Raw genomic sequence first — 24,712 nt, 5'->3', positions numbered from 1 at the left:
CTTCTGCCCATTTTGACTCTCCTTGGCTTCAATTTCAAATCATGTAGTGTTTTCAAATCATAAATGTAACGAAGGCAATAAAGAAAAAACATTCCTCATGCCCTCTCCATTAATGCAGCAGCTTGGAAGAGCCCGTCTGTTCCCATCACAAATTATTTGCTTTGCCAGTATTAACAAATCTGCGCTTTTATGGTAATCAAGTTGTAGCACGCTTCAGTTATTCTTAGCACGGCTATCCTTTTGGTCTGTTATGAAATGTTTAACTTCTAAAATGTTAATACTACTTCTAGCTCTCCGAGATGCCAGCAAACATTCCATTAATAGTGACTGGAAGATCGAACATCCAGGAGCATTTAACATTGCTGGAACTACAGTCCATTATGTGAGGAGAGGATTCTGGGAAAAGATTTCTGCTAAAGGTCCAACCACATCTCCTCTACATTTACTGGTATGGTCTTGGGAAGTTTATCTTTTTCTACTCCGTTTCTTACAACGTCTTTGTTGGATATTAGGAAGGGAAAGGATTTATTCTCTTTACAAAAAAAAAGTTTCAAGGACTGATTTTGCTGAATCATTAAAATTGAAATTGAGCATTGTGTTGGATGGTATTATAAGAACTAATCTCAAAGGGCTGGATTTTCAGTGTGGAAGTGGGAAATGGAAGTCAGGGCCATTTCCAGGTCCTGAACCTACCTGCAGAGGAAAACAGAAATGGGCCCCAAGTTTCACAGGGACAACCATTTAATTGCTATGGAAATGGGTTGGGAGCCAATTAACAGCCACAGGTGTGGGAACAGGAGTGGAGGCGAGCCAACTCAAGTGCGGGTCCAATTTAAACTCATCACGCAGCCATTACTGTTGTTTATGTTTCACTTCTGTAACTGCACAGTGAAGAATCACAGAAAACCTCATTTTCACAATGTCTCAGGAGAGCCAGGGGCTTAGAACCCGGGGCATGGCAGCTCCTCGATTTTTAGGTGCAGATCTGGACATGATGCTAAAGACTGTGAGGGAGCAGGGAAAAGTCCATTTCCCAGGGGGTGGCAGGAGGAGGCCATTCAGACAGACCAAGCATTAAGCCAGCGTGGATGAATATCACTGCTACAGTCAGCAACAGAACTGTTTTGATAAGAACTTAGATCCAGTGCAGGAAAAAGGTTCCGTGGCCCGATAGGCTCTGGTAAGGTGAGTACTACCCTCAACCCTCAGGACAGGCATCTGGTAATTCATCCTCCAGCAAACACACGAGTTCTGGAGCCTCGGGACAAATGCTCCTCCTGAACATGGGAAGGTTGTTTGCACAGGATAGTTACTGACCCCTCAGAATAGCTCAGAACTATAGTGCTGCTGAGGACCTGCCAGCGCTGAAAGATGCAGCTTCTATTGAATAGCTGCAGCGGGCATTGGCATTAGAGGACAGCAGTGCCTTATCATGTTTTATTCTGGTCCTTGCAGGAGAAACAGGCACATAATGCACGAGAGAGTGCCTAAAGGGTGGAGGTGTTCTCTACCTTCACATTCTGATACCAAAGGAGGATACAGCAATGGAAATAGCCAGGATCACAGACCAGGAGGAAGTTGGCCCTGGCAAAATGGTCATTCATGATGGAGATGGTGAGTAGGAAGCGAAATGCATTCATCAGGGGGGTACTTTGTGTTCCACCTTGTCCAAATCATACCGAACACTGATTTGATTGGGCAGCCTCAGCACTGTAGAGGCTTCTGCTTTCCAAGTCTAGCTATCATGATCTCTTTTTGTGTCTCCCACAGATACAGATGTCTCCCGCAAGAGACCTTCTCCCTCTCCACCTCCTGCCCAGAATAGCCAGCAAGGATCCCAAGATGCACCATCATACCTTACAAGCACGCTCTCCACCTGCAGATACACTAATCTAAGACGGTCCTTATGTGCATTTACATAGGATGGCACTGGGCAAGGCGCACAGCACTAGTGTGCAGGAGGAGTTGCCAGAGGCACATTGTTGTGGGCAGCTCCCCTTGGAGAAGTGACAACAGACAGAGCTCTGCTCAGCTGGGAATAGATTCAGGGCGGCAGGAATCACTGGAAAGGTAGCTCCATCTAGATCATCTATGTCAGAGTTCCTGAGGCAGTGAGGGGTCATGGCTGAGAATGGAGGAGTCAATTCAGTTTATGTTTGCCACCATGGCTGAGATCTTTGAGCACATGAACACCTCCATGGAGAATGTGGCCAACCTCATGGAGAGCCATATGCAGGATTCATGTGCTCTGTGTAGCCTGGACTGGTCATTGGCACTGAAGGCACAGAGAAATTTGGAGAGGGTGCCAATTACATCCAGCTGGTGGTTCATCCAGCCATCTGGAGGTTCGGCCAAGGGCTGCAGATGTCACCAAGGAAGATGATAGTGACAACCCTCATAGAGCGTCGTCATCATCCTCAGCCTTCTTGGCTGCTCTGACAGTGGAAGCCTCTGCAGCAGGATGAAGTGACGGAGGCTGTCCCTGCACATGCAGCAGCCTCTGGAGATGCCCCCACAGGCACCTGCATGATGAGGAAGACCACCACATGCAGAGACACATGCACCACAAGCAGAGACAAGTGAGCAGGCTGCCTCCACCTCATCTGAGGCCACAAAGGGAGCAACAGAGTGTGGAGGCCACCACATTGCACAGAGCCCCAAGTGGATCACTGGGGTATCTTTTACCTGTAACTATGCACTGTTTTCCTTTCTGAGCACCATCTAAAATAATGACACCCGAAGCCACATGTGTGAGCCTCCTTTTATTGATAGCAGGACTAAAAAAGATATGAAGTTCTGAAGGAGCTCAAGGGTTCCTCAGTGGTGATGGTGAAACCTCTGGTCAGATGTGTATTCTTCATTGGTGTTAAGAGATTACCTATTCCAGGCTGTGTCTTCAAAAGAAATGCTAGAATGGGCAGCTCAGAGTGAATTCCATACTGTGCCCTACATCCTGGGTTAGAGGGGCTCAGTTGAAACATTCCTGAATGAGATGATGCCTGACATTCCATGGCATCCTGGTAAGACCTCCGTGCCCTGCACAGTGCCCGGCCACCTCCCGGTGCAGCCGGAAAATCTCAGTATTCTGCATTGTCCCCTCAATCTCCTCCTCCTCCTCCTCTTCCTCTGATAAGTTGATTTCCAGGACCTCAATGTCCTCGAGGCCCGCACCCCCCTGGAGAGTGCAGCAGACCAACACAATGACTGAGACCCTTGGAGGAGCGTATTGCTGTGCACCACCCAACCAGGCATTGGAACCGCGTCTTCAGAAGCCTGATGGCCTGATCAATGATTGTGTTGGGGAGCTGATAACTTTGGTTGTATCATCTCTGTTCCCATGCCTGGGGCTCTCATAGTGAGCAGCCATCTTTTCAAGGGATATCTCTTATTCCCTAGAGTCCATCCGCAAACTTTGGGGATTGGAGAGAAGAACTGCAGCAGCCTGGAATGCTGGAGATGAAAGGAGGAGTCATGGCAGCTGCCAAGAAAATAAGTGCACACATGGAGGAAGCTCTTGTAGTTGCTGATCAGCTGATGTTGAAGGACTAGAAGCTCTTCCTGTTGATGGATCTCACTGGCCAGCTGCTGGGTGCCTTGATGACCACATGGGTACAATCGATGATGCCTGTGCCTGGGGAATCCAGCAATGGCAGCGAATCCCAAGGCCCTCTGTGTCTGCGGGGCCCCATCTGTCAGGAACAGAATGTACTGTCCAGCTCTAGCAAATTGGGCATCAGCAACCTGCAAGATGCACTGAGGTGCTGCTGCTTGTGAGATGCCACCAAGGTCCGTAGCTATTTGATGGAAGGAGCCAGAAGCAAAGAAGTTCAATGTCACAGTGGCTTTGATGGCCCTGGCAGGGCATGACAATTAGTGCTGTAAGGAAGAGATCATTGGCAACAATGGCACAGATGTCTGTGACCACCTACCTGGGGAGTTACAGTCTCCTACGGCACTGGGTCTTGGTCATCTCCTCGTAGCTCCATCTTCACGGTAGATCCACTCCTGGGTTTGTGGCCTCCACATCCTTCCTGTCTTCATTCCTCACCCCTTCTCTTCTGATTGCCAGGGCTCCACCCTTCCTGTGGAGAATGTTGCTGCTCATCACCACTCATTCCAAAATCTGAGAGTCATGCCCCCATTGCTAGCAGCTGCCCTTCTTGTGCTCTGGTGGCCTCCCAGTTGTCCCTGGCACCCTTACCCACTGTCCTTATGACCCTGCGATGCCAGGAGGATGACAACCCCATGCATTTCCTGCGTGCTTACTACTCATTTTTCCCAGTCCTGTGCGCGGCCAATGGCACCTGTTTCCCAATGGCCGAGTACCCGGCTGCACCATTCCCCCTTTTATAGAACCCAATTAATTTCCTGGGGTGGCGCTGTCTGGCTCACCACTGTGTACCTGCCTCCCTTCAACTGGTCTGCCCCAGGCAGCTGGTGCAGCCCTGCAAAAATCATAACACCTCCCATTAATGAGCTTTTAACAAACTCCTTAACCAACTTAATTGACCTTAATCAGAGATGTGGCAGAATCGTGGAGGCTCCTCCTCCCCGCCCCACCCAGCCCCCACCAATGAACCTGGTTGGTGTTGAGAATGACATCATGAAACCAGTAGGCCAACCAACACTGGTGTTTTGGACCCCCACCCGGACCTGAAAATCCAGCCCAAAGTGTTTTTTGCAGACTCTTTTGAGGGAATTAACTCTCCTTTTAACAGATAATATTGTGCTTTTGAGAAGCTAACTTTCTCCATTCACTGCCTTGAACAATAGGCTAACTAGTTGGATGTGTACATGGGTGCCCACAAATACAGTGTTAGTCTTTGCACAGCTAAAGAGATGATGTCAAAGGAATTGATTGGAAGATACAAGGAATATTTGTCTTAGTTGGTAATTCTTAACCGTACCTCAGGGTTCCGATGGTGGTTGTCCTTCAGGCTGCTCTACAGGAGGGTGAAAGGGGTTTTGTCTTACCTTATTTTTCAATGACAGCAGATTAATTTTATGTCATTTAGAGTGTTTGTCCAAACAGGGCTCCCTTTTGTTCAAAATATCTAGACTTGCAACAGAAGGGCCTCTCTTTGAAACAAATTCAGTCAGAGTAGATTTCTCAGTATCTTGGTTAAGCATGGTAATGTGTTTCGATGCATGTTGGACAACTGACTGAGCAAAAACAGAGGGTTGTCATAGAATGATGCAGTACAGAAGGAGGCCATTCAGACCATCGTGCCTGTGCCAACTCTTTGCAAGAGCTATCCAATTAATCTGATTCTCATGGCCTTTTCCCATGGTCCTATTTATCAATTTATCCAATTCCATTTTGAAAGTTATTAATGAATCTGCTTCTGCCTTCCTTTCAGATAGAGCATTCCAGAAGATGAAAATAATTCTCCCCATATTGCTTCCAATTCTTTGCCAATTAACTTAAATCTGAGTCCTTTGGTTATTGACTCTTCTGCCAGTGAAAAGTTTCTCCATCTCTACTCTATCAAAACTCTTCAGAATTTTGAATACCACTATTAATTCTCCTCTTAACCTTCTCTGCTCTAAGGAAAACTGTCCTAGCTTCTATAGTCTCTCCATGTAACAGAAGCCTCCCATCCCTGGTACCATTCTAGTAACTCGCTTCTGCATTCTCTTTAAGGCTTTGACATCCTTCTTAAAATGTCGTGCCCAGAATTAACACAATACTCCAGCTGAAATTTGACAGGTGATTTGTAAAGGTTTAATGAAACTTCTTTGTTTTTGTACACTCTGCCTGTATTTACAAAACCAAGGATCCCTTGTGCTTTCTTAACAGCCGCCTCAGCTTTTTCTCTCACCTTCATAGACTTGTGTATGTCCACTTGCAGGTTTCACTGTTCCTGTCCCTTTAAAATTGTACCCTTTAGCTTATAGTGCTTCTCCTCATTCCTCCTACCAAAATGCATCATTTCACACTTCTTTGCTTAAATTACATCTGCCCACATAATCAGTCTGTCTATGCCCTCCTGAAATCTGTTATTATCTTTCTCACTGTTAATTGCATTTCTGAGTTTTGTATCATCTGTAAACTTTGAAATTGTGCCCTTATACCCAATTCCAGGGCATGAAATATACCAAAAAAGGCATTGCTCCCTATATCCCGGGAGGCAACAGTGAATACATCCCTCCAGTCTGAAAAAACCTACTTTATTCGAAGTATAAGTACAGATACAGATAGCTGAATGCTGTATGAAACATGATGGTTCCTAAGCTGCGCAATCGTGAAAATGTCATGCACTGAAGAGAACCAGCCAGCAGGGAATATTTGGGTTGGAAAATTACATAGATAATTTGAGGTAAAAACAAAATACTGCAGATACTGGAAACCTGAAACAAAAACAGACAATGCTGGAAAAACTCAGCAGGTCTAACAGCATCTGTGGAGAGAAAAACAGAGTTAACATTTCGAGTCTGTATAACTCTTCTTCAGATAATTTGAGGGTTTACTTAATTTGAATTTGGGAGAAAGATGTGGAGCCCTTCTCTTAGGATGTTAAGTGGGTTGGTACTGTCCATGTTGTAGTGAATTGTACATAGTCCGTGGAAAGACAGGCTCGATGTCTCAAGTGCCTTTTTCTATTTGTCGCTTTCTTTCGTCTTCATGATAAGAATCTTAACAAAACTACAGTCAGTACACTGTGAACATGAGTAGAATTTATTGGAAATAAACCCATTCACCAGTATGGGTTGTCCAAATCATTTTATTATTTTCGAAATGCAATTACATCTTTATTTCATTTGAAAACAAGGTCAGCCAACAAAAAAAAAGCTTTGAGATAAATTAAAGCTGACTACAAAAATTCTTATAGCTATGATTTTGCAAATGGCAAGTTCGTGGTTAGAGAATGTACAGTACTCTTACATCTAGCGAATGGTGAAACAGGAACATTCGTTTTGGAGGAGGTCACATTCCTGCCCAGATAATCAATGGAATATTAAATGGTTTAAATGAAACCAAAATGTATAAATAATTAAAATATAAGAGCTGAAAGACTTGGTTCCATTGTGCCGCTGGAGCTGGCACTACAAAAGCTGGCGACCCTGTGTGTGGAGTGCACAGTCCAGGATGGGATTGGGCACTCGAGTGGGCATGCCATCTGTGTACCAGAAGATTTCCAACTGGCCAGATCAGAATGTCAAACAGCTGTTCCACATCGTTGACACATGTATTCCGAATTTGGACAGCGCAGGTCCACAGTACACATTTGCTTGTCATTCAACAAAGAGCGTACATTCAGTTGCAAGAGGGACTGCCCCCACCCCATCCCACCAGCTTTATTTAAAGGCCTAGCCATCCAACTGGAAGTGATTTAGATTGAAATCTGCTATGGCAAAGTTTCTGGAAGCACTGTGGAGTTTTTCTGGAGGTGTTCTGGTGAGTTGCTGGACCTGGCAGTGAGCGTTGCTGCATCCTCACAGGGAGGACAGAGGATTTGGTGACCTATCCAGACAAAGGCTGCAGTAGGTATGGGTGCTGCAGTGGCAGCGTCTCTCAATCTGCAACATGGCAGGAAATTGGAGCAGAGGTGCTGCCACTGCAAGCCACATACCTACCGCAGCCTGTATGTGACAGGTCACCAAATCCTCTTCTCTCCCTGGGTGGAGAGGACAAGTTCTACAATGATAGGGGAAAAGAAGGCATGGAGGAAGTATTTGGGATGTTTACATTCTGGACAGACTGCTCATGAGCACCTACACAGACTCTGATGCCCTTAGAACTGCATCGCCTCACCACCAATGCTCACCACACCCAACTTTTCCATCCATCTGTGTCATCCCATTAAAGCATCCTCTTGACCAGAATCCTGCAATTAAATACACAAACAAAAACCTTGCCGTAACATCATTAACAAACAACACATCCTTGTCCATTCCTTTAGTGCCAGTTGTCTGGGTGCCCTTGTCTCTCTTAGTGCCCCTATGGAGTAGTAGCCCAGAGGTTGCAGCATGGCTGGTGGAAGACTGCTGACTTTCACTGTGAGAGACTACAGATGGCCTCAAGAAGCTCTGGGTTTTCAAGGCCCAACTTTGGATTCACCATGTCAGCATGGGTGGCAGCAGTCTGGGCAAACTGGGCTGACAGGCAATAGCAAGGGCACTGGCAATGGCAATGGCAGGAAGAAAAATGTCATTCTGGGAGAGAACAGCAGGTTTGTGCTGCATGGAGTCCCTGCCACGTTCTGGGCCATCCTTGTAATCTGTTGGAGAAAAGATTGCCACACTGCTGTGAGCCTGCATGTCCCTTTGAGCACTGAGCTCCCACAATCATGATGTCAGTAATCTGACCCTGCATGGCACATGGCATCGAACATTGGGTGGCTTCCACCTCTGCTGCAGTGGAAGTTGAGACAATGGCCACCAGGATCTGCATCATGCTGAGTCTGCTAGGGTGGCCATGGAATTGGCCGGCACCTCCTTAATGTAAAGAATGGACTCCAAGCTCTGTGCGATGCCCTCAACCTAAGTTGGAGCTGGACCCCTCTATGCTCCTTGACCAAGATAGGAGGCTATCTGGCAGGCTTGCCAGTGCACCTAGTATCTCACTGTGCATCCTTGTCAGCATCCCCCTCTAGCTTCCCCATTGTAGTTGTTATAAACAATGTATAAGTAGGTTGAATTTATATATAATATATTAATTTGTGTGTTCAGCAAGGTAAAAATGGTTTCAGTTTCATTTGGGCTTTTTTCATGAATATTGGTGCCTAGTGTTATGACACAGCAGTTGGTAAAGGCTGAGTTATTTAAAATCCCAGAGGGAAACTTTAAACAACTGTCATATCCTATATTTTCAATTGGTATGTTTGAGATGCAGCTCTGAATTCAGAAATGAAACCACCAAACCGCCAGAGGGGTTTTTTTAATAAATTAAATTCAACATTTATTAATTTAACTACAAATTTAAACACATACACATGTCTACAAATTACTACCATAATAACTTTTAAACAAATCCCCAAATTAATCACTCCTAAGTAATCTTCCCCAAGGCAACAATAAGCCATAGACTTAAACAGACACCAGGCAAAGCACATTTTATCTTACAAATTCAAAATGAGGTTCCTTTCAACCTGGTTCCTTCGCACAGTTGTAGGCTTACAGGCGGCATCCCTCTCACCCACACACAAAACTCTTTTCTGTATATACCTAGCCTTCCCTTTGAATGTCAATTCTCATCGTACCACCAGGCCCTTTGAACTTCACCTCTCTTAACAATAAAACCCCTTCCGTAGTACCAATTTTATTAGTAATATAAACATATTGCTTTGTGTCTTCTAGCTAGGTGAAAGAATTCACCCCCATTCTTAGAATGGTTTATTTAGCAACATGCAAATATACACTTTACCTTGATTTCCTTACTATTTAACATCTCAAAACTACTATACATCAAAGCACCCAGACTAGCTAGCTTTAATCTAATTAAGACACACACACTCACACATGCATGGACACAGACCCGATTACAAGCCCACTATAAAATAATTTCCAATAACATTATATACATTGATATCTTCATGACTCACCCCTCCCTATCGAAAATGAACCATAGTAATTCTAAAAGACGGCTTCATTTTTTTAACAACCCATCTCACACTATCTCCTATGCTTATTACACTATCAGATGCATGCATTAACATAACTATATATATATTATATATATATATATATATATATACACACACAAGTTCTTGGTATCAACAGAAATCACTCCAATTCAGTGTCCAGGTTTTTTAAAAATGTCAAATTTTCCTTTAAGCTTCAAACTCTTGATAATGCATCTGCAAACAGATTCTCTCTACCAGCAACATGTATAATCCGTAGATTAAATGGCTGTAATAATAGACTCCATCTGAAAAGTCTTGCACTTTTGTCTCGAAATTTGTCCAAAAACTTCAACAGATTGTGGTCTGTATCAACAATTGTTTTTGATGAATTGTTGGCAATATAAATTTCAAAATGCTGCAACGCTAACACCAAACCCAAGGTCTCTTTTTCGATCGTTGAATATTTTCTCTGTTGTATATTCAGTTTCAGTGAAAAATAACCTATCGGTTTTTCAATTCCAGTGTCATCTTCTTGTAACAGTACAGCCCCAATGCCTAATATCGTTTGCGTCAACGGCCAACTTGAATTGTTTGGCATAATTGGGTACTGCCAAAACTGGTGTTGTAGTTAATACAGTTTTCAAACTATCAAATGACTTCTGACACTCCAGTATCCATTGAAACTTATTGTTCTTTTTTAATAGTTCAGTCAGTGGAGCAACCACACTGCTAAAATTTGGTACAAATTTCTGGTAAAACCCACTCATGCCTAGAAATCTCAAAACTTCTTGTTTTGTTGAAGGCACTGGAAAATTCACGATAGCCTTGACTTTTGCATCTCTCTGAACCACTTTACCATGTCCAATGGTATGGCCTAGACCCGTAACTTGTTGCAAATTCACTTTTGGCCAAGTTCAAAACCAAATTAGCTTCTCGTAATCGAGATAATAATTCTTCCAGATGCTGTAAATGCTCCTTTCGTGTAGGACTGAAAACTATTAGTTCATCAATATAAACAGCACAATTGCTGAGACCTGAAATTACTTTGTTTGTCAGTCTTTGAAATGTTGCAGGTGCATTCTTCATACAAAATGGCATGCCTTTAAACTGATATAGTCCACTTGGCTTTATAAAAGCCAATATCTCCTTTGCTCTCTTGACAACGGTACCTGCCAATATCCTTTCAGCAAGTCAATCTTCGAAATAAATTTCAATTGTCCCACTTTCGCAATGCAATCTTCCAACCTTGGTATAGGATATGAATCCACTTTTGTCACCACATTCACCTTTTGAACGTCCACTATCCGATCTCTGGGCATGAGTGGGTTTTACCGGAAGTTTGTACCAAATTTTAGGAATGTGGTTGCGCAGTTGTTACAAGTTGACATTGGAATTAAAAAATCGATAGGGTATTTTTCATGGAAACTGAATGTAAAACAGAGAAGATATTCAACGATCGAAAAAGAGACGTTCCATTCAGTTTCAGTACCAGCACAATAGGCAAACTCCAATTACTGCAACTAGACTCAATTATATCATTTTGAAGCATGAAATCAATTTTTTTTTCATAATTGTGATAACTTTGCTGGATTTAATCTATAAGCATGTTGCCTTATTGAGGATGAAACCTGTACAGAGATATCCTGTATAGCTAAATGTGTCTTTCCCAATTTATTCCCACAAATAGGTTTGTGTGACTGCAATAGCTTTTCCAAATCACTTTGACACTTGTTTGGAAGATAACTCAAGATTTCATTTAAATTTTCAAGCACCCCTTCATTATCCAACTTGATTAGAGGAAAATCAGTTTCGGAGTCCTACACTTCTACCTCTTTCTCATCATCCACCATCACTAATACCTCTTTTTGTTCCTCTTCCCTCTCAAAGTACTTTTTAAGCATATTTACATGACACACCCTTTGCTCTTTCTTCTATCTGGAGTATTTATTAAAAAAATTATGTCACTCAATTTCTTTTCAATCCTGTAAGGCCCACTAAAACTTGCATTTAACGAATCACCTAGTTCTGGTAGTAAAACTAATATTTTCTTTCCAGAACCAAAACTGCAAGCTTTAGCTCTCTTATCTGCCTTCACTTTCATCACTTGCTGTGATATCTTTAAATGTTCCCCAGCCAACTCACATGCTCTATTCAATCTTTCCCTGAAATTTGATATGTAATCCAAGAGAATAGTTTCTGAATTTTGACCCACCAATATCTCATGAATTAATTTCAGTGGTCCCCTTACCTCATGAGCATAAACTAGTTCAAGAGGGCTAAAACCAGTCAATGCATTAGGAGCGTCTCTGATAGCAAATAATAAGAATGGAATTCCTCTATCCCAGTCCTGTGGATAATCCTGACAGTACGCTGTCATCATCGTTTTTGAAGTTTGATGCCATCTTTCCAAATCTCCTTGTGACTCCAGATGATAAGCTATTAACTTAAACTGTTTTACCCCCAGACTGTTCATTACTTCCTTAAACAGCTGTGACAAGAAATTTGATCCCTGATCTGATTGTATTTCCTTAGGTAAACCATATCTTGTAAAAAAAAATATAATTAACTCCTCCACAATCTTCTTAGTTGTAATATTTCTTAAAGGTATCGCTTCAGGAAACCTGGTAAACACATCATTATTGTTAGTGAGTACTGATTTCCACTTTTAGTCTTAGGGGGAAGGGTCCTACACAATCAGTCATGACCCTAGTAAAAGGTTCTTCAAATGCTGGTATTGGGATTAAAGCCACCAGCTTAATCACTGCTTGTGGGTTCCCTGATACTTGACATGTGTGACAGGTTCTACAGAACTTGACTATATCCCTATACAATCCTCACCAAAATCAAAAACCTCTGTATCTTTTCCTGTGTTTTCCTAATTCCTAAATGTCTCCCCATTGGAATTTCAAGAGCAATCCTCAGAATCTCATACCTATACCCTAATGGGATAACAATCTGATGTAGCTCACTCCAGCTTTCATTTGCTGCGACATGATCCGGCCTCCATTTTCTCATTAAAATATCCCCCCTTAAGGTAATAACAAACTGGAATACATTTTGCTTCGTTTCTGAATAAGCTTTCTGATACTGCTTTAATTGCAAATCATTTTTCTGTAACTCGACTAACCTACTTGAGTTAAAAAAATTAAGCTGAATTGTCCTGTTGTCTTTCCTCCTGAATGATGTTATCAAACATCGTGCCAGCTAATTGGATTTCGACGCCGCCTTCTTGCCTTTGAACTGCCTGCCTTCCTTGTTTATCTTGCTTCAACCTGTGTGCCTGTGACCTCGTTATCACACTATCTGGAATCAACCTCTGTTGAAAACACTTCTACAGGCTACTCAACTACCATAGGCATCACCCACATTTGCGATCCAGTTATATCATTACTCAGAATAAATTGAACCCCTGCAATGGGCAATTTTTCCACTACTCCAACAATAACTTCACCTGTCCCCCATTTGTTCTTTAAGTTTACCTTCCGCGATGGGATAGATTTAGTATCTCCATAAACCCACTTATTATCACTTGCTCCTGCAATACACCCTCTGAACAACAAATATCACTATCCCACAACAGTAAAGATTGACTAGCCTCTGTGTCTCTTAAAATTTTAACATCTTTACCTACTCAACCTGTACACATGGAAAGACTTTCCCTTCGCACACAAAGTCTTTAAACATCTCTGCAATCTGCTCCTCAGAATTCTCTTCTGTAAATTGTGAACACATTCCCACTTCTTTACCTATCACTGATTCGCCCTGTTACACCTGTACGCAAACCATGCCCAGAAATTTCTTGTCGGCGTGCGGGGGTGGGCCCCGCTCGCCAATGCGTAAAATGACGTGCGGTGGCGTCGGGCGAGCGTCCTGACGTCACCACGCACCATCGCAATATTTCAGAGGGCGCGTGATAATCTCCGATGCGCGCCTGCCATTAATTAACAGGCCACTTAAGGCCCTTGGGGCAGCAATTGACGCCAATTTTTTGGGGCCCGTGTGATCTACACATGGGTGCAACAGGCAGGCAGGTAAGCCACATTTTTATAAACCTCATCAACGGGTGGGATAAGAGGGGTGAATGGGGTCATGACTGTTGTTTGTCAGACATTTAATGCTTAAAGTTACTGATACTTGCCTGTGTGAGTAGGAATACTTCAAAGCTCTTCACAGCTGCGTGGACATGAGTAACAGCCTTCAGGTCAGGACTGTGAGTCAACATCATTTCTGGGGCCTTGCTGGTTTCAGGAAGCCTCCCCATAGCCTGGGAAAGGGAGTTGTACTCTCCACTGGAAGCACCTCCTCTGAGGAGTAATAGAGGGCCAGAAGGGGGAGGAGGCCAGGAGTCCACATTCAGCCTCCAGGGGAGCCACCTTTGGGAGGAGAGGCGCAGGCACAAGGGGCGTAGGGCCAAGAGGTAGTCCAAGGCGGAAGGAGCCGCAGAAGATGCCACTATCCTGCTGCCAGGGTATACAGGCGGCGAAGCAGCTACCTCAATATGTTTGAGGTGCAGTGCCGAAGGAGGCTCCGTCTCTCAATGGAGACAGTGACATCCATTTGTCAGATGATAGACCCTGAGATCTGCGCCAACTGTGTGGGTGGGCACCCCATGCCAAGGGCATTGAAGGTTATGGCTGCCCTCTACTTCGATGCCTCTGGCTCTTTCCAGGGGCCGGTGGGTGTTCTTTGCAGAGTCTCCCAGTCAGCTGTCCACACTTATGTCAATCAGGTAACAGACGCTTTGTTCAGGTGTGCATTGACTTTCATTCACTACCACTGCGACGAGGCCAGCCAGACAGAGTGAGCCAGAGGCTTCGCGGCCATTGCTGGTTTCCCCCACGTCCAGGGTGCAATCGACTGCACACATGTGGCCATCAAGGTGCCAGCGGGTGAGCCCGGTGCCTTCGTCAACAGGAAGGGCTTCCACTCCATGAACGTGCAGATAGTGTGTGATCACAGGATGCTGATTCTGCAAGTCTGTGCAAGGAACACAGGCAGCTCCCAGGACACTTACATCCTCAGACACTCCCAGATGCCGGGGCTCTTCAGTGCTCCAGCCCGGCTGGATGGAGGGCTGCTGGATGACAAGGGCTATCCCCTCAGAAGGTGGCTCATGGTGCCTCTCCGCCATCCAAGAACAGAGGCTGAGCAGCGGTACAATTGGAGCCACGCCTCCGCAAGGGCTGTAGTAGAGAGAACCATCGGTCTTCTCAGATGCACTTCTGATGCCTGGACCGTTCAGGGGGCGCACTCCAGTACCCCCCAGATCGCTGGTAGTGGTTGCATGCTGCGCTCCCCACAATCTGGCACTGGAAAGGGGCGATGCAGTGGAGGAAGAAGACGTAGATGCAGTTGCTCCGGCTGCACACGATGAGTCCAGCAGTGAGTGCAAGGATGAGCACACACACGGGAATGCTCAGGGGATAGACGGCAACCTGGGCAACCTCTAGGGAGGCAGGGACACCCGGGAGGCTTTAATCCAATGAACCTTCAGCTAGCCCACCACAAATGGACCTCCAACACAAGTCTGTGCTGCAGGCTCCATACTCTGTAGCTGACAGCAAAATCTGCCTGGTTAGGAACATTAACTATGTGCCTTGTCAATAAAGCTCAATGAGAAACTGCTCACTCATTACATCATGGGTTCCCATCCACCTGCAGAAGTAAGGAATCCTGCTGAGCCATGCTCACATATCAAAATTTAATGAATTAACAAAATGAAGCAGAAAATAAAATGAATGCAAAGGTGTTCAGCATCACACCAACTTGTCATCAACTCATAGCGGGCAACATAAAACCACCAGTGAGAAACCCGTGGTGTGCCTAAGGTTCCTTAAGTTTACGTTTCCGGGTGCTACGTCTAGGTGCTCCCCCCTCACTGGCACTGGCACCTGAGACAGCCTGCTCACTCTGCTGTTCTGTTAGCCTCGATGACCTTGGCGTGCATCCTCTGGCCCGTGGAGCCTTTGATGGCCCTGCCTGGGAGGGAGCAGCCAGTTCCACGGTTGGCACCTCCCCAGTCACTGCAGCCTCATAGAATCCCACGATCACTGGCAGAGGGGCAGAGGAGCTGCTGCCCTCATCCGGAGCGCCTTGAGAGGAGCCCGCAGGGACGACAGCTGCTCGTGTGCCGACGTGGGATCACTTCGGACCTCCCTGCTCACCATTAATGGATGGGCACTGAGCTGTGATGCTTGGTGCCCAATCCATTACCCACACTGGCACTGACCAGCTGAGGTCAATGCTGCTGTGAGGGCTTGCAGGTTCGAGGGCAACCCCAATAGGCCCTGATTGTTCTCCTGGAGGAGCTTCTCCACAAGAGTCGCCATTCTCTCCATGGAGGATGCATGGTGCCGGCCATGAGGCTCTTTGCATCGGTGATACTCCGCATGGACTCCTCCAGCACAGGCACCATGCCACGCATTGCCTCATGTATCTCCACCAGTTCCTTCTGCATACCCTGCTGCACTTCCAGCATCTGCTGCCTCACGGATGACTCCAGAGGCACATCATTGGCAACCGACCGAGCATGTGCCTGGTCCCCAGCTGGCGGCGCCATGGGCACTCTTTATCTCCGCCCACTCCCTCACTGCTGTGCCCAGGGACACTAGCCGACGATCTAATTCCCACCGGTGCCAGTATTTGCACTGGTGCCTGTCTGGCAGAGATGGTGTGACGCTGGTGAGTCCATTTGTTCAGGACCCTCAGATGTCAGAGGTGGCCCCTCTGCCTCCTCCTCATGGCCCTGCTCCGATGATGCTAAATGGAAGAATAAGGACACTTGATTAATTAAAGTGGAGACATTGTCCTCCGGATCAGTATGCACTCATCCTTCCATAATCAATGGTCAACCCATGTTGCTAACTTCAATCACTGAGTATTCAGCAGTGCCATGGCTGCAGGGGGACACATGGTGACCTCAGTGCTCAGCAATCTTACCTCCCTGTGGCACCCCAGCCTCACTGCCACTGGTGGACCTGGGCGCATGGTGCCTCCCCAGATCCATCGCTTCCTGCCCATACCTATTGATGGCCAACTGGGCCTGGCATCCGCCAGTCCACATCTGCTCGGCGGCATTGTGTGCAACCATCTCCTGAAAAGAAGAGAGGAACATTGATTGGTCCACCCTGTATCTGGATTCCCATCACATCCTTGCCACCCCAGCCAGAATGGGACATTGCAGGGCTCCAGTGCTGTGTCACCCTGCAGCTGCCGCACACTCACACCAAGAAGCCAGGGCTGACCCACCCCCCCTTGCCCACATGCTGCCTCCATCACATTTGGCACCACACAGTCTAACCTTGCAAAGCAAGGACGCACAAGCACATGGAATGCCAAGGCCAGCAGATGGATGGGTGCCCCGCCACCTGGAAGCTCCCCTCCCAGCATGTCAGCAGCCTGACTTTGACATGTTTTACAGCTCCAGCACTGCCCCTAGGTGCAGATCCTTGAGGTAGCCCCCAAAACAGTACGCTGGGTGTCAGTCTACCACATGCTGCTGGTGCAGAACCCATCTCAGCACTACCCTCTCATGGTGAACTAGGCATGGGCAATATTTGCTGGCCCACCCAACGAGAGAAACTTGCCGTGAAGGATTTAATACTGTAACTGCACTCAGAGTTGGGGGGGTGCTGCTGGGGGGGAAGCCTACCCGCTGTGTTAAGTGATGTCTGCCAACATGGCACTCACCCTTCCCAAGCGCAAGAGGCCATTGACTTGCTTGCGGCACTGGACCAACGTGCATCACACCACGTCATGGGAGCTGACTATCTCTGCCACCTCCTCCCAGGCACATTTGGTCAGGTGAGGGGGCCTCTTCATCCTGTCCTTCAGAAAGAGGACCTCCCACCATGCTGCCACCTCCTCCAGGAATGTAACTAGGCGCTCATCAGAAAACCAAGGGGCGCACTGCCCCGCTGCCCTACCCTCCTGCCTGGTCTGCTCTCCAGCAGCGCTCTGGGGAGCCCTTCTGTTGGCCACAATGAACAGCCTTTGCCAGGTTGTCTGCGCTCTATTTGAACAGGTCGCCTTTGAATCCGGCGGTCATTGCAGTCCCGCCGCTGCCCTCTCAGTCCCGCTATCCTCAGGAGTTGTGCTTCACACTGGGCGGGCCTTAACTGGCCCACCCATGTAAAATGGAGGCGCCGGGCCGATCGCGGGCGGCAATCGGCTCTGCGCCCGGCCGCGCCCGCTCCCAAATGGCCCACTCGATGGGGAGAAAATTCTCCCCATTGTTTTATTCCTGTGCCTGAACCTCAGAACCCACAGAACTTTTACTTCCAGAACTTTTCTGTACCACAATAACTCCAACAGATTTTCCCAGTAATTTCTAACACTGACTTCATGTGCCCCACTTTATTACAATGAAAACACTTCAATTTCCGAATGTTACTCCTACCCTCAGCACCTTCCTTTTTATTCTGAGAAAAAACTTCCTGGGAATTCCCAGCCATTCCTCTTCCCTGACTACCTACCTTCCTCTCACTTTCCCACTTTCTATCCTTTTCCGATTTGAAAGGGTGACGATAAAAAGGTTTAGCTCCAAGAACTAACTCAATCATCAGCCATCTCTGCTGTTCGTCTTACAGTTTGAACCCTCTGTTCCTCCACATGCGTTCTCACTACCAAAGTGATTGAGTCTTTAAATTCTTCCAGAAGAATTACTTCCCTAAGAGGAAGAATATGTTGTCTCTATTTTTAAAGCCCATATCCACCAGTCAAAATTATTTTGTTTTACCCTCTCAAACTCAATATAAGTTTGCCCAGGCTGTTTTTCTCATATTCCTAAATTTCTGCCTGTATGCTTCGGGAACCAACTCATACGCACTCAAAATAGCCTTTTCACCACATCATAATTCATCGATACTTCTTCAGACAGCGAAGCATATACCTCATGCGTTCTACCCAACAACTTTGATTGTAATAATAACATCCAGTACTCCTGTGGCCATTTCATCTGTTTAGCTACCTTTTCAAATGAAATAAAGAACACTTCAACATCTTTTTCCTCAAACTTTGGAAGAACTTGTACAAATCTAAATATCTCCCCACTGGGTTTTAGGTTCAAGGTTTTTTCATCATCAGCACTCTCCACAGAATCCAAGATCTCTTTTTTAACTTACAGCCTTTTAAGCAGGTTTTCTCTTTTTCTCTCTTTCCTGAAATTCCAGTTCCAGCTTCCTTTCTTTCTCCTGCCTTTCTGCTTGCTCCCTTTTAAAAGCTATTTCTCTTTCCCTTACTTCTAATTCATGTTTTTTCAGTTCCTTTGCTTGTTCAAATTCAAGCTTCTTCATTTCAAACAGCAGTGACTCACTAGTGTCAAATATCACTTCCAACTGTAGATGCTGTGCTATACTTTTATTTATATCTGAATTTCTAGCCCCCACAGGTAACCCCAATTTTAACTTACCTGCCAACTCTGTTAACTTACTCTTGGTTATTTTGTGCAACCCAATCAGAGTTATATCTTCTACTCCCAGACAAGTCTTATCAATTGCCAAAGCCGTCTTGCAGTCTCACCACCTCTTAAAAAAAAACCTCACCAACGCCTGAATTCAAAGTGCTTCTCGTACTCGTAACCTTAAGATTCACCAATTCCAAATACTCCTTCGCCCACAAATATATCTTTACAGATATACACAGCTTTGTAAGGAGAACACAATTTACAAAAGCTATCTTATATTTTAATGTTCACAGTAAGTACACAGTCCATATAAACCAATTGGTGACCTGTAGTCAGACACTCTGGAACCAAGTGACAGATGCCACCTCAACCAGATGCTATGGATCTCTCCTTAACTCCCCCCAGACGCTTGTCACACAATGAGCTAATCAGTCTCACTGAACTTAGTCTTTCACACGAGGGTTTCCAATCTCCACTTTCCAAGAACACGCCTTGGAATCTTCTCCCAAACTGATGCTTTCTCTCAGATACTTGAGCTCTGCAAGAGTTCACCTCCAGGGTTTCGAACTCTCCTTCCAACGTTCCTCTCCCCTGGGTCACCATATGCATTCAAGCTTTCCTTCATGTACTCTCTCTCACTGACTTGGCCGTCAACAGTACACCAATGCTTCACATGCCCATAGCAAAGAGTTAGACCTTCACCCATTTCTTTGGACCTTTTGGCCTTTCGCTTTAAATTTGCTTCCTTTAAGCTTGGAGCTTGGAGCCTTCCTCTCTGCTCCTTACTTTCACATCCACAGACACGACCTTTTCTAGGTTCCTGTCCTTCCTTTGACTAGAAGGTCTTCTTAGGACTTTCTCCTGTTCCACTGCCTTGGATTTTGGGGACTTTCTTCTTTAGTTTGGGACTTGCTATCTGTCCCTTTTACTCTAGTCTCTCTCTGGCAGCTACTTTCAACTGACTTTAGCTTGGGACTGGCTTTCCGCCACTTCTAGGTTGCTTCTGCCTGGCAACTGTCCTCAAAACCAGCTGAACTCAAACAGCTTCCAAAGCAAGCTGCTGTTTCTAGTTTCTTCTATGTGCATGTCTGTAGGAGGGACCTGCCTCTCTGGACCCCTGATGCTAGGCAACATCCCAGTTTTCTACTCTTGTGTTTGCCTAACTTCTCTTCCAGTCGTAAACTCTCATTAGAAATGCAGGCACCTTTAAAAGGGAAACTTAAACTCAACTTGACCTTTTCTTAACACACAGATGTAGAAATACAAATAAAACTTAAACATTAAAATAAAATTTATTCCTAACACCCACAAACACCAATTTTGCTGATGATACATAGATAGGTAGGAAAGTAAGTTGTGAAGAGGACATGAGGCTACAAAAAGATATAGATAGATTAAGTGAGTGGGCAAAGATCTGGCAGATGGAGTATAATGTGGAAAAATGTGAAATTGACCATTTTGGCAGGAAGAATAAAAGAGAAGCATATTATCTAAATGGTGAGAGATTGCAGAGCTCTGAGATGCAGAGGGATCTGGGTTTCTTAGTGTATGAATCACAAAAGGCCAGCATGCAGGTACAGCAAGTAATAAGGAAAGCTAATAGATTTTAGCATTTATTGTGAGGGGAATTGAATACAAAAGTAGGGAGGTAATGCTTCATTTATACAGAGCACTTGTGAGACCACATCTGGAGTACTGTATACCGTATGGTCATCTTACTTAAGGGAAGATGTAAATGCGTTGGAAGCAGTTCAGAGAAGGTTTACCAGACTAATACCTGGAATGGCCGGTTATCTTATGAGGAAAGGTTGGACAGGCTAGGCTTGTATCCGCTGGAGGTTAGAAGAGTAAGAGGCGATTTGATTGAAACATATAAGATCCTGAGGGGCCTTGACAGGGTGGATGTGGAGAGGATGTTTCCTTTTGTGGGAGAATAAGTTGGTGAAACATGATTTCCCCTTCACAAAACCATGTTGACTTTGCCTGATTACCTTGAATTTATCCAAGTACCCTGCAATAGCTTCTTTAATAATAGCTTCTAACATTTTCCCTGTGACAGATTTTAAGCTAACTGGCCTGTAGTTTCCCACTTTCTGTCTCCCTTTTTGAATAATGGAGCTATATTTGCTATCTTCCAATCGAATGGGAGTTTCAAATCTAGGGAGTTTCAAAAAATTAAAACCAGTGCATCAACTATCTCACTAGCCACTTCTTTTAAGACCCTAGGTTGAAGTCCATCAGGACCTGGGCACTTGTCAGCCCGCAGCTCCAACAATTTACTCAGCACCACTTCTCTGGTGATTGTAATTTTCCTGAATTCCTCCCTTCCTTCCATTTCCTGAACTTGCCAATATCAAAAGAAATGCCAGTTATCCACCAGATGGAATTTCTTTTTGAGACCATAGCATTATCATTTGTAATATTCAATCATAGAAAGTTCAGCTCACCATGCCTGTCCAAGTGCTAGCACCATATTGAAGCTTTTCATTTTCATTTGCCTACTCATTTTATTATTTTTTCCTTTCAGTATTTGCTTAATTCTCTTTTAAAAGCTGTAATTAGCCTCCCTTGAAAAGCTACTTTACCCCTTGCAATAATGCATTCCATATTTTAAATAAACTTTTGTGCGTGAAAATATTCTTCTAAACCCCCCTCTTTATGATTTCAATACCATTTCTAAGTAAATGCCCCCTTGTTACAGATGCAGAAACTATAGATATATTTACACTCATGGATTTGGACACTGGTATCTTTCCCTTCTCCCTCATATATTTATCTAACCTCCCGTTAAATGCACCTATATGATTCACTTCAAATGCTGTGGTAGCGAATTCCACATTTTCACCACTCTTTGGGTAAAAAAGTTTTTTTCTGGATACCCTATTATATTTCTTGGTGACTATCTTATATTGATGGCCTCTAGTTTTGCTCTTCGCCACAAATGGAAATATTCTATCTGTGTCTACTCTATCAAAAATTTACATAATTTTAAAGACCTCTATTAGATCACCATTAAGCCTTTTCCTTTCAAGATAAAAGACAGCCTGCCTGATGTTCCTTTCAATTGACTTCCATGTGTATTACAAGTGATTGATCTCCTACCTCCTGAATTGTCCTCCTGCTGATGTTGAATTTCATTCCTGCCTAGTCAGAACAGCACCTACCATAATATCCTTTCTTTTAATGCTATAATTATGTCCCACTTTAATAATTCCACTTTCCCAATCTTCATCCCTTATTTTGCTTTCACTATTTCTTCTGAAAATGTTGTTTATATCCCTATTCTGCCTCATCTGAAGCCAAGTTCCTTTTGAAGTTACATCACACTATCTCATCACCATAAGTCCTTGTAGTTCTGCAATTTAATCCCTAATGCTAGGTGCATTTGTATATAGACATTTCAACTTTGTCCCATCGTTACTTCTTGGAACCCTTCTCCCTTACATAGATCAATATTCTTTCCTCCATTCTACTTATTCTTAACTTTTCCCCATCTCCTTTTCAGTAAACCTCTCTCTCCATATCCATGAATTCAGTAGCTAAAGCTCACACCTATGCCTCTATTTAATCTTGGTGTCGGGAAATTTCTGTTGATATGGATAATGAGTCAACCAACCTTCATTTGTTCCTCAGTTGTTCCAAAATTTGTCCAAGTGTCCAACAAAATGTGAAACTATCACTCCTACAGCACTCTTCCAATCACATGTTTTAAGTTGTCCAGTCTGGAACTTGAAATCCGGCAAGGGGAAAAGGGCAGTCTGGTACCATCAATTTTAGAAAAGCAAAATATGGTGGATGCTGGAAATCTATAATAAAAACAAAATACTAGACATGTTCAGCAGGTCTTCCAGCTTTTGTGGAGAGAGAAACAGAGTTAGTGTTTCAGGTTGATTACCTTTCATCAGAACTCATCAATTTTATACCCCTTCTCAATTTGGGAATTGCCTCCTGTATGTGTAGCTTAAATGCACAAAAGTATTTGAAGAACTAAGTGCAGTTCCACTTGAACAAATAGGCCTGTTGTCGCACATGTTTAAATGGAAGAAATTGAACAAATAGTTAACCATCTCAATAGGTTCAAGATGTGGACAATCACATTTGGAAAATTGACTTCCTATTAATTTCAAGGCTATTATATCAAGAAATGACATACCTTGATATTATTAGACGCCAACATTTCTGTATGTTGTTTTGGTTTGTAATTTCAGACATGGTTTCTGAGTATAACCCATTTGTAAATGGTGAAATGATAATTACATAATTACAGTGCTGATGGATAGATATACTTTTATTTCCTCTTTCTTCCTGGCTGCTCATGCATAAGATAATCTCCACAGAAGTTTTGACTATGCAACTATTTAGGTATTTCTAAATGTTCTGCAATAGCAGGAAAGGAAAACACAAATTCAAAATATATTTTGTTGCCTTAACTATGTTGTATCCAATTGTAACAATGTAGCATTAACATTGGACTAATACATTCATTGAGGAGGTAATTTTTTATTCTGTTGCCCAACAGCTAGGTGAAAATGATTAGAAAGGAATTCAAAAAATGCTGCTTCTGTACTATGAAACATAAGTTCTGTGTATTTAGTTGGACAGTATTGCAATCACTTTTTTCCAACTTTTTAAAATAGAGTGTTAATTGCACCCTTAATACATCTAGGGCAAATTTTTACAGTTCCATAGATCATGGTCTTGAGTAGTAATGGACCTGAAGGCTTGCTCCTATGCTAGTAGGTATGCTTTCCTCCCCGTCAATAGCAGCGCTGCAAGGAAAATTTGTTTCTGAGGATGGCAGATGGCTTCTACCATTTACCTCGGAAAGTGACTTTAGCATAAATATTATCAATTCAAAGTTGGATTTATTCCAGCAAAGGCCTATGTTTTTTTTAACTTTGTAAATATTGAGACGACCTGTCTCATTGGTTAACAGGTTTATTATTTATTTCAAATATTCTTTTCATCTTAAAACGTACACAGTACTGGAGGAAGTACTTCTAGTAAAATACTCAACATATTTAAGGTCTTGCCTTTCTGTTAGGAAAAATTGGATTGACTCCAAACTGCCTTGTGGTGAGTTAACATTTTGAATCTGACATTTGGCAAAAAGCCATTGTGCTGATGTCAGTGATGATTCCTTCAGGGAGCAGCTCTGTATAGACACGAAGCCCAATTCCAAGCAGAACAAACTTTTTTTATTACATTTAGCACCTTCTGGTTGACACTGCGTACTCTGCTGGTTGGAACTATTCAAATTATTTATGAATCTCAACTTATACTAGGACTATAAGCCACATCAGCCCATTACTCACTTATGTTAGATGACCACCTTTTGATCAACTGCCTGACCTGAGATGTTTGATTTCCATGGAACTGTGGCAAGTCTATCGTAGTCATGAGCAAAAGATATTAAAACATTTTGATATATTAGCCAAATTGTGGGAAATATTTTCCATTGAACAGCCCTCTCTGTTAAAAGTATTTTTTTTTTTTAAAAAGGGCCAAATGTCCATGGTTCTGTCAGCACTCCCGCTCTGATAGAAGAGTAACAGTGGGGCTATGACTTAGGCCAAGGCTCGGGTGTGCTGGGTTATCCTTCCCCCATTGTTTTTACAGAGCCTTATAGTGGCTGGAAACTCCATCCACCTCAAACAAGGTCATCAGTGAAGGGAATGGGAATAGATGAGGAGCCACAGCAGAAGTCCCTGCATCCCTAATCTGTGATCCATGGAGCGGAGCA

The 24,712-nt window shown here is 44.1% G+C and overlaps 1 protein-coding gene across 1 annotated transcript in view; it reads left to right on the top strand.

The window, feature by feature from the left end:
* Positions 1 to 24,712, top strand: part of LOC144697119 (A disintegrin and metalloproteinase with thrombospondin motifs 19-like) — a 538,939-nt gene that overhangs the window by 387,067 nt on the left and 127,160 nt on the right. Inside the window, exon 17 of the mRNA XM_078568954.1 lies at positions 291 to 448. Coding sequence (XP_078425080.1) covers positions 291 to 448 — 158 coding nt within the window. The remainder of the gene's footprint in view (positions 1 to 290; positions 449 to 24,712) is intronic.

The sequence above is a fragment of the Cetorhinus maximus genome, chromosome 2 (assembly GCF_964194155.1).
Source record: "Cetorhinus maximus chromosome 2, sCetMax3.hap1.1, whole genome shotgun sequence".
Classification (NCBI taxonomy): Eukaryota; Metazoa; Chordata; class Chondrichthyes; order Lamniformes; family Cetorhinidae; genus Cetorhinus; species Cetorhinus maximus.
The sequence above is the reverse complement of the archived record's forward strand: the minus strand, read 5'-3'. Positions and strand labels throughout refer to the sequence as shown.